General features: G+C 38.4%; 1 protein-coding gene across 1 annotated transcript; it reads right to left on the bottom strand.

The window, feature by feature from the left end:
- Positions 1-9,656: 9,656 nt before the first annotated feature.
- On the bottom strand, positions 9,657-10,637 carry LOC127207363 (olfactory receptor 1165-like). The gene is given in 1 exon segment (XM_051166760.1): positions 9,657-10,637. A coding segment is annotated over 1 exon segment (981 nt).
- Between the last annotated feature and the right edge of the window lie 350 nt (positions 10,638-10,987).

The following is a 10,987-nucleotide window of genomic DNA, read 5'->3' as shown; positions in this document are numbered from 1 at the left end:
TGTACATCCTCACCCTCTGGTAACTGTTACCTCATGACCACCTGTTCCCCACAAATTTCATCTTTCTTCTTATAATCCTATTTTTCCTCTGCCCAACAATTGTTGAACATCCACTGACAACTATGTCTCATAAATTAACTTTTCAAACATCCTCAAACAAAAACCACCTAAAAGATTTCTACACACTTCTATCACACACACACACACACACACACACACACACACACACACACACACACACATTTTCATAACCATGGTCTTATTTGGGTCAAGGTCATCCAACAAACTCTATCCTTACCTTCACTGTTACCTCCTTCAATGTCTCTCACTTTCTTTGTGCCTCTCTTCAACACCCTCCATTAGCCATCATCTCTCTCTGTGTTGATACCACAGTTACCAGTGCCCCTCCACCACTACTGAGCACTCATCCTCTTGAGAATCCAAGCCTCACTTTGAGAAACAAAGCCAGGCTCTCTTGGCATTTCTACACCAACCACAAAAATCAGTTACAAAACATTCCTTTCACCAATTTCCAAGAGCCTCCATGACCCTCCATGTTTCTAAAACATCTCAACTTCACAACCCACCTGAGCATCCCAGGAAAGACTATTTGGATGCAACCGAAGCCTCTCAAGTTGTGTTCTCCCCAGCAGAGTCAAACCCTGCTTCCAAATGACATTTGTTCTCCAATTGGCCTTATACAAGCAATTCACATTTTCCTGACTCCTCTCAAGCACTCTCAAATAGATTTCATGTAAGTTTGCCTGAGTTTTCCTGCCTCTTGCCAATTCCGAAGGATGTGATCTCTCCTCCTTTCTCTAGGCTCTCCAGATTGCCATGGTCTACTCTCCCTTTCCCTGATCTTGAGACTGTTCTTCCAAACTATCATGAAAATGAACCTAAAAGTTTAAATTGTTCATCTAACATAAAATTTTTCTAAACTCTTTAACTTTACCTATGTCACTGGTTTTTTCTTTTTATGAACTTTGAATCTATTTGGATGTATACAGAATTTCTTTAGACTATTTTCAGTTGCTGTGTGGTGACTAAATAGTGATGTATTTGTGTATTCAGACACACATAATATTTTGTGCCAATACAAATATTTCACAAACTGACAGTACTTACAGAATCTAAATTTTTAGGTACCAGGTTGGTATGTCTAGGAGCCAAATTTATATAGTATCCTTCTCCTATAAAGAGAAGGAAAGATATCTGTAGTCATAAGAATTTTCTTTTTTTCATTTTTCATGTGTGTATGTGTGTGTGTGTGTGTGTGTGTGTGTGTGTGTAGTAATATGTGAAAATATAATTTGATGTTAAGAATCATCCACAGTTGCTCTTAGACTTCATTCATTGATTACAGAGGGTTTTACAGCCAAAACCTGAGCTCAAAAATACGGCAATTTTGCTGAGCAGCTTGTTCTGTTTGAGCATCCCTTGAACAGACTGGAGTTACAAATCAGCTATGATGAATCACCAGCACTTGACTGGACTCTTGAGATTAAAATTGGTCCTCATGATTCTGAGGCAAACACTTAAAACAATGAATGTTCCTACCCCACCAAACAGACACACACACACACACACACACACACACACACACACACACACACACACACACCAGTTGACAGTTATGGGAAGGTTATAATTTAGCTGGGTTACTTTGGTTGCATACCTCTCTACTATCTGTCAGAACCCACACTCTACTTTACTGAAGAAACTTCTAGCTCATTGACAAACTTTGTCTTAAGTGATATAAAATGAGTTACTAAAAATTAGTGTTTTAAATGATTTCTGATATTTGTATTTATGAATTATGATTGCAACTTACATTGTAACCTTCTTTACATATTATCTTGCTTGTTTTCTAAAATACACATAGTGTTTCAGTAAATACTTTAACAAAGAATGGTATTTTCTTGGAGAACATTTCATTATCGGCTTTAACATATCAGATGTTTATTACATATTTTAAGGTTACATTGATAATTGGATATAGGTGTCCACCATTGCCTAGATTAAAATTTTCTCCATAGTACCTGTAAATTCCTAAAATATTTAACAATTTAGTATAATAAAACTTTCCAATATTCTAAATCAATTGTAGCAAAGATCACCTGTAATTTATACCTAACACTAAATTGACATTATAATTTCATGAGAAAAGAGTAATTCTTTGCAAGAAATAGTTAGAGTAATTATAGAAAAAAAAAGAGTGATACACAAACTAGGTCTCTAAGAAAACCATAGGAATTCTAAATTACCCAGGAAAAGAACAAGTCTAAATAATATTTAAGTTATTTTTTTAAACTTCAGTATAAGAAACACATCAGGCTTTATACAGAATTTGTAGTCTAACATGTATGTAACCTGTAATATCCTCATCAAACATTTAACTATGGATATATTACTCATTTGTTGTCTGTGTAAGAATGGAGATATGAGCTCTGCACTAGCTATGTTTGTATTGCTGTGACCAAACACGATACCAAAGACTCATAAGATGTCCATGCCGGCAGGCATCTATTGTGGAGTTTCCAGGTATCTGATAGACACTTTGGGGCTCCAAAGGGCCATGCAGTGGTTAAAAGAAGCCTGAAGAACCATGAATAACCTGTAAAAACTCCAGAACAGCTAAGATAAAAAGGCAAATGTAATGGGAATATTCATTTTAAAAGTAGACTCACAAAATTAGAAAGAATACTGAAGGAACAAAGCCACATGTGGCAAATCTGCACCCTTTACCACTGGATCTTAGCCAATAGACTTCAAACTTAAAGGTCAGCAGGCTGGAGGCCCCGCAAGAAAACCACTCCAGTACTGAATAGGAAGGGTCCTAGGCCTGACAGCCAGCTACCAGCATAGAGCCACCATAGGCTGGGGCTCATGCTGACTATCCTGCCAGAAGACAGAAAGCCCAGGGTAGCTCTCCATGGCCTAAAAGCACAGTAGTAGTGACTGACAGCCTGTACCAGAGACAGGGTGATATACAGCTTCCTGGAGCTCCTGAGAAACATGTTATTACTGAGTAAGGCCAGCCCCATCATGAAGCTACCACAGCTGCAACCTGTGCTGCTTGCCCTGCTGCGAGACCACGAGTGCAGGCCACCAGCACTGCCCATGCCTCCAAGCACAAGGGCCAATACTGGCAAGCCTGCCTGAAGGCACACTGATGTCCACGGTCCTGGCTACTATTGAGTGCCAGGGTTGTGTGGTCTCACTCCAGCAGGGGCCAATTTTGATGTCCATAGCCAGTTACCACCAGAGGGCATTTAGATTTCCAAAGTCTGTGCTGCCCACAGAGACCATTCTTTCTATAGCACATGCTAAAGTTGGAGACGTTGTGAAAGTCCATATTTCACATCCCTGATGATAGTAAAAGTGAAGAAAGCTACTTTTGAAGACTCACAGTTGAAAAAGAGGGACCTAGAAAGCCTATCTGACAACCCCATCCTTCCAAAAAGTAACAGCCTGGACAGAAAGCCATTAGAACTTTTTTTTAAATTTTTGATAAAGATATTGAAGTGTAGCTCTTCACAACTGATAGATTCTTCTTGGTGCTTTAGTCGTGCAGTTGATAGAAGAAAGAGACTCCTGGATGAAATCAGCCTTAGCAGCCACAGGGGGAAATAGCCTCTCTGGACTGAACCCAGAACAGCTTTGCAGAAACATGTTTATTGATAGTTACACAGGAGTTATTTTTAAGTAAAACAAGTTCTCATACAAAAACCTATATCTAATTTGTGTGTTTGTAAAGGAACACCTCACCTTGCAATTCCAGATCTTATTGTGCTACTGTTTGCAGTACTCAGTAATGCAAGATGATCATGGTTTGCCTTCAGAAAAGCAACTCTACAAATCACAGAAAACAATAACTTTTTCTAGAATGAATTTTTCAAGGTCTAAAAATTACTAATTCATTCTGTTCTGTACACCAGATACAATGACTCTACTAATTTTTCTACTACAATGTCTGATGGGGTGTTGGTAGGAAAGGCTCAATTTTCTAAGTAGTATGTGCAGTCAGAGTTCCTGATGTGAAATATGTTAAATAATAAAAAAAATCTTATATATAAAAAAGCAGAGCCCACAGATTGGGAAAAGAGTTTCACTAACTTGACATCTGATAAAGGGCTAATATCCAAAATATATAAGGAACTCAAGGAGTTAAACACCAACAAACCAAATAATCCAAACAAAAAATGGGGTACAGAGCTAAACACAGAATTCTCAGCAGAGGAATCTTGAATGGCCTAGGAGTGCTTAAAGAAATGCTTAACATTTCTTAGTCATTGGAGAAATGCAAATTCAAATGATTTTGAGATTCCATCTTATGCCTACCAGAATGGCTAAGATCACAGAATCAAGGGGCATGCTGTCAAGGATGTGGAAAAATGGAACAGTCCTCCATTGCTAGTAGAAGTGCAGACTTGTTCAACCACTTTGGAAATCTATCTGCTGGTTTTTCTGAAAATTATGTATAACTCTATCTTAAGACTCAGCTTTACCACTCCTGGGATTATACCCCAAAAATGCTCTACCACACAACAAGGAAATTGTTCAATTATGTTCATAGCAGCTTTATTCATACTAGCCAAAAACTGGAAACAAAGCAGATACCCCTCAAATGAAGAATAGATAAAGAAACTGGTACATTTACACAATGAAATACTACTCAGCTCTTAAAAACAAAGAAATCATGAAATTTGCAGGCAATTGGTGAAACTACAAAAGATCATCCTGGGTGAGGTAGCCCAGACCCAAAAGTACACAGGGTCTGTACTCATTTATAAGCAGATATTAGCCCTATATACAGGATAACCGTCCTATGATTCACAGACCCACAGAAGCTAAGAAACAAGGAAGATCCAGTGGAGGATACTTGAATCTCACTCAGAGTGAGAAATAGAATAGTCAGCAGATGCGACTGAAGAGAGGAAACAGGACAGGAGAGGGAGCATTGAGGGAAATGAGGGTGGAGACCAGGTAGTAAGTGGGGGCAGGAGGATGGAGGGCTTGCAGAGAGAGGAGCAACATGGATGGCAGCACCTCTTAGACAAGCCAGAGACCTGCAAAAGGGTGAGCCCTTAGGATGATATTGAGGTGACTCTAGCTGAAACCACTGGTGACAGTGGTCACAGAGATAAGAGAGGCCATCTATCCAGACAGTACTCCTGGTGGAAAGATGGATGTGGAAGCAGAGACCCACCCCAAGACAATCTATGGAGAGAATATCTAAATTGGATGTCTCTATCATGTCCTTCGCCTCTGGTCTCAAGAATCCTGTGAAAGAGGGGCAACAAGATTGTAGAAGTCAGAGGAGCTGGTGCGCAGTAGGTGAACATGCCCCACTGGATCAACTACACAGAGCTCATATGGGCTCAGAGAGACTGAAGTGGCAAGCACAGTACCTGAGAGGATCTGCACTAGGCCCTTTGTCTATATGTTGTGCTTCTTATATTGGTTCATTTGTGTGTCTCCTAACTGTGGAAATAACTGTGTCTTTGGCTCTTTTGCCTGCTCTTGGAACTCTTTTCCTTCTATTGGGTTGCACTGTCCAGCTTTGGTATAAGAACTTTCGGCTTGTCTTATTAGATCTTGTTTGTTTGTGTGTGTGTGTGTGTGTGTGTGTGTGTGTGTGTGTGTGTGTGTGTGTGTGTGGTTGTTGTCTCTTGGGGGGTCTGTCTTTTTGTGAAGGGATATGGGAGGGCAGTGGATACATGGGAGTCGAAAAGTAGTGGGGGGATCAGGGAAGAATGGTGGGAAGAGATACTCTATTGCACGACAGAAGAATCTACTTCTTAATAAAAAATTAACAATATAAACTCTACCTCCAGATTAGCTGTTACACCATTTAAAATAAAATATAGATATAAAGTTACCCAAAATGTTAAATATTTTTGAAATTCTTTATTGATTAATTTTGTTGAGGCATAACTGAAATACGTTGAAGTGAGGCATTGCACTCAACTCAGTATATTATAGTGAACAATGCTGCATAACTACCCATACCTATCAAGTGAAGAAAAGTATCATTACCAAAATATTACCAAGATTCATAAATAATGCCTTCTTTCACTCACTGTCCCTTAAGCACATCAGCCCTGACATATTTTAACAAAATATATTTATTTACGATTTATTCAATTTTTGAGAATGAGATTATGTATCTGTCTGCACATGGCTTTCTACACATGTGAGTGCAGCCCCCAACTTCAGAAGTTGGTGTCAGATACTTTGCAGTTACAGATGATTGTGTAAGAACTAATATAGATATCAGTGGCCTTTGGTAGTAACCCCAACACAAGGACTTGGATGCAAGCAGATCTTTTGCAAAAATAATTCTGGAACTGTTTTGGACAATTAACTAAGAAGGACAAGGTTAATGAACAAATGGACTTTTGTTGGCAACTGGTACTTATCATGGTGACAGCTTTAGAAAAAGATAATGGAAATAAGTAGAAAATTTCCCCCCAAATTAGTGAGAAATGATTGGTACATATGTACCCACTGTAGCTGATTACCTCCTGAGAGAGAATCTCCTTATTAACAATAAAGATATGTAATGTCCAAAGTAGTATATAATATATGGAACAACTTCTGAAAATATGATCTCTTATTTGAAGAAAATGTAATAAGTAACAAAGAAATATATAACATTCATTAAAAATGAGAAAATGTTGGGTGTAAGTTGCATGAAAGTGTGCATGTATGTGTGTGATTATTCCCAGTGAGAAGACAGTTTTATGATTAATTTTATGGTGTTAAGCACTGATTTCTTGTTTGAAAGTCTGTAAATAAAGTATTCTGACTCACAGTCGGGGGTGTGGTTCCTGAACAAACTTCCCCAGAGCTGAAAAGCAGGAAAAAGCAGAGAAGCAAGGACAACACCCACACTGTGAGTCAGACTTTAAATACTTATCTGGAAGAAGTCAGCTAGACAGAGGTATGGGTCAGCTTGCCTTAGGCCTAGGGCCTATAAGGATGTTTAGCAGCCACTCTCCTGCAGGATCTTCAGTCTCTCGGTGGGAAGGCACCTCTACTACATTTCTCTCTTTCTCTCTCCTTTCTCTCTCTTCTCTGTCTGTCTCTGTCTCTGTCTCTGTCCTCTCTCTCTCTCTCTCTCTCTCTCTCTCTCTCTCTCTCTCTCTCTCTCTCTCTATATATATATATATATATATATATATATATATATCCTCTCTCTCGAAATTTTTTAATTTATTTTTTACTTTGTGCATAATTTTCCTTCCTTATTATAATTTATTCAGATTACATCTGGATTTTATCACCTCACTTGTATACTCCAGTTCCTCTCTAGCTCTTTTGTCCTATTCCCCTCCCCTAGACCACTGACAGAGGGGACCTCCTCCCCTTCCATAAGACCACAGTCTATCAGGTCTTATCTGGCTAGGTTGCCTCTGTGTGCAGGTGTGTCTCCTAAGCAGGGAGCAAAGTCTGGCCTTGGAAAATGCAAAAGCCAAAAAGCAAACTAACTAAAGCCTAGCAACTTCAGTGGTAGTCAAAAGCCGAAAGAATAAAAAGGGAACAGAAGGCAGGACAGAAAGGAAAGACAGGGGATCTGAAGCTCAAGAGGGAAGGGCAGAAGAGAGGCCAAAAGGCTCAAGAGATGACCAGAAAAGGCGATCACCCTGGAGTTTTTAAGAAATGGAGGGAGTCCCAAGATATGGTTTCTGTTTATAGTAAATATCCTGAGAGCCTTACCTCTGGAAGAGGAACAGCCCCTTGGTAATTGGAGGTGGCTTTAAGTTTTTGTTTGTTTTGTTTTGTTTTGTTTTTTAATCAAAGCAGAACCAGATATGTGACACTTCCCACCAAATGGGATCTAGGGGCATCCTGAGATCAGAACAGAGGCCTTCCCCTTCTCTGAGCACAGATAGACTGGCTTTCTGGAGGAAGTGGACTTCAGACCTTGGTCCAGCAATACCCCACAGAGGGGAAACTGCATAGCTTGCAGTGTCCAGCACTCCGAGAGTTCAAGGTGTGATTATCATGTAGAAATGAGGGAAACTTTTTATGGAAGTTTCTGCTGTCACTATACAGGAACCACTTTGTTAGTCCATGAGATTACATTACAATTACCCTTCACGTGTATTTCAACTTTATTTATTCTGAAATTCTTAAATCTCATGGAAACAAAAGTTATATTTAGGATTTCATTAACACCTCTAGAATATGTACTCTAACAATGAGGATGCCCTTTCAGTTCTTGAAATGATTCTAAGGTCAATAGAAACAGTTTCGCGGGTGAAATGTGTGATCAATAGTTTGGCTCAGCATAACAACACCCTCTTCCTTCAATTCATTTTTTTTTTCACAAAACATTTTTAAATTCCCCAATGGATTTGGGTATCAGGCTTTGTATTTCTTCTGAGTTATAAAATGCTAACAGTTGGATCATAATCTGTGAGTTAAGAGATCAGTTCTGACTCTGCTTTCAACAAACAAGTAGCTTAATGTTCCAATGCACATAGCTTGAAGACTAAAATTTACTGTTTTAGGAGCCTAGACTTGAAACCCTAGTCATTCAGTAAAATCATAACTGCAAACAGATGGCTTATAGTGATAGCTAGTTAATATAGGGTATAACTGGTAAACAGTTGCTCGTTGTTTACATATAAATGGCCAAAGCCTGCATCAAATGCATGTATTACTTCATTATCAATACATTCATTGCTATATTGAAGATTATGGGGAAAATGATTACAACATGATTTCTACAAAGAAAACAAACTTAAAATAATCTCATCCAGGGTTTATGTAAATAACATTAAATAATGACCACCGAATGATTACACTATGACAAGACAAACTGTCGGCGCCGCACCGTCCAGCGGAAATAAGACACCGACAACCAGACTTCTTCTCTAGATCTTTACTCAGGATTTTGCTAAGCAGGAATGGCCCCGAAGAAGGGAAGGACAGAGCTTAAGTAACAACCAAGTACCAATCAGCTTTTGCCAGGTGCTAACTCCTCATAGGTCAAAGTCAGCCCTTCGCCATATGAGGACTTGTTTATCCTGGAAAGCACTTGCCAGCGGGAAGGCGGAAGGCGGAAACCGGCGCCATGTCAGGGCGCGGCACTTCGCAGCTCTCCAACAAACTAGGAGATTAGAATATACTTTACTGTGGCTATTTTCTAACACAGCAAAGAAAATGTTTAATTTATGAAGCTAGAATAAAATGAACTATATTATACTCTATATCATGAAATTAGTAGTCATATATACATATGTACACAAAGAATATATACATAATATATATGTATATATTCTTTGATAAACTTTTTGGTATCACTGTGGTTTACTTAAAGTTAAATATATTTTTGGTTACCTATTTCAATTTTTTGCCCGAACATCTATGTACTGATACATATTAAAGTACAGTTAGTAATTATAAAACATACTTTTGAAAAGATTTTTAAATTCCACATTAGTATACTAAATTCTGAGGATATAATATTTTTCTCTACTTCTTATAGTTAATTATTAAAGTATACTAATACTTAATTACGATAGGTCTACATAAATTGTCTAATTTCCCAATGAATATCATTCTATTATTGAAAGAAATAGCTACAAATTCTCAGTGAAATATATAAAATATACTTATGAAAATAATTAAAAACAAGTTTTTTATATTGAATGAAAAATACATTTTAGGTAGACTAACTTTCTGACAGTCTCTTTAACATCTTTATTTCTGAGGCTATAGATGAGGGGATTCAGCATAGGGATGACCATGCTGTGGAACACAGTGGCTACTTTCACGAGAAACAGTGAGCTTTTAGATTTGAGAATGCCGTAGAGTAGAAGGACAATCCCATGACAGACACCAATAGCCGTGAGGTGTGAGGCACATGTAGAAAATGCCTTTCAGAAGGCCCCCTTAGTGGGAATCTTGATGACTGTGACAACTATGAAAACATAGGAGGTGATGATGATCACCAGGCAACAAGCCTCATTAAACATAGAAATGACTAGACACGCCATTTGGCTGAAGGAGGTGTCTGAGCAGGATACAGAAAGGAGGGCAGAGTACTCACAGCAAAAGTGATTGATGACATTTGGTCCACAGTAAGATAGCTGCAAAAGAATATATGTGAGAGTTGAGGAAAATATTATAGCCCATATGTAAGTAGTTACTACCAGGATTGAACAGAGCTGATGAGACATAGCAACAGTATAAAGCAGAGGATTACACACAGCCACAAACCTGTCATATGCCATCACTGCTAGCATGAACATTTCTGTAATCACAAATGTACACCCAAGAAAGTACTGTGCCATACACCCTTCAAAAGAGATTGTTTTGTCTTCTACAAGCAAAAGGTCTAACAACTTTGGTGCAATTACAGATGTGTAGCAAAAATCAACAAAGGATAAGTGACTGAGAAAAAAGTACATAGGAGTGTGGAGTTTGGGATTAATCCTAATGATAAAAATCATACCAAGGTTTTCCAATACAGTAACTGTGTACATGATCAAGAATCCCAGGAAGAGGGGCACCTGGAAGTGTGGAAATTCTGAAAAGGCCAACAAGATAAAAGAAGACACCTTGCTTAGGTTTCCCTCATTCCACCTTTGACTTCTGTTGATGGAGATTTCAGAGTCCATACTGAGCAGCAATGTGCAGCAGAGAAGTGGGTATGATGGACTGCAAACTCCAAGATGACCCCGTGGGATCAATATGTATTGATGACTTCTCTTTGATATATTTAGGCTTTATCTCAATCACTGTCCTCTTTCTATTTGAACATGCCTTGTATTTTTTAACTGAATGTTTCGTGCCTCTCATCTGTAAATAAAAAAAAAACCTCCAATCATTATAATTATAAGTGACTTACCTATAAATAACAAGACATCCTGAAAGGTTCAACAATAGCACATATTTACCATAGAAGTAACAAACAGGCATGAAATTTGACTTAAGGCTCATTCAATAGCAGGAAATTCATGTTTAGTAT

The sequence above is a fragment of the Acomys russatus genome, chromosome 24 (assembly GCF_903995435.1).
Source record: "Acomys russatus chromosome 24, mAcoRus1.1, whole genome shotgun sequence".
In the NCBI taxonomy this organism is placed as follows: domain Eukaryota; kingdom Metazoa; phylum Chordata; class Mammalia; order Rodentia; family Muridae; genus Acomys; species Acomys russatus.
This window is presented reverse-complemented; position numbering and strand designations above follow the sequence as displayed.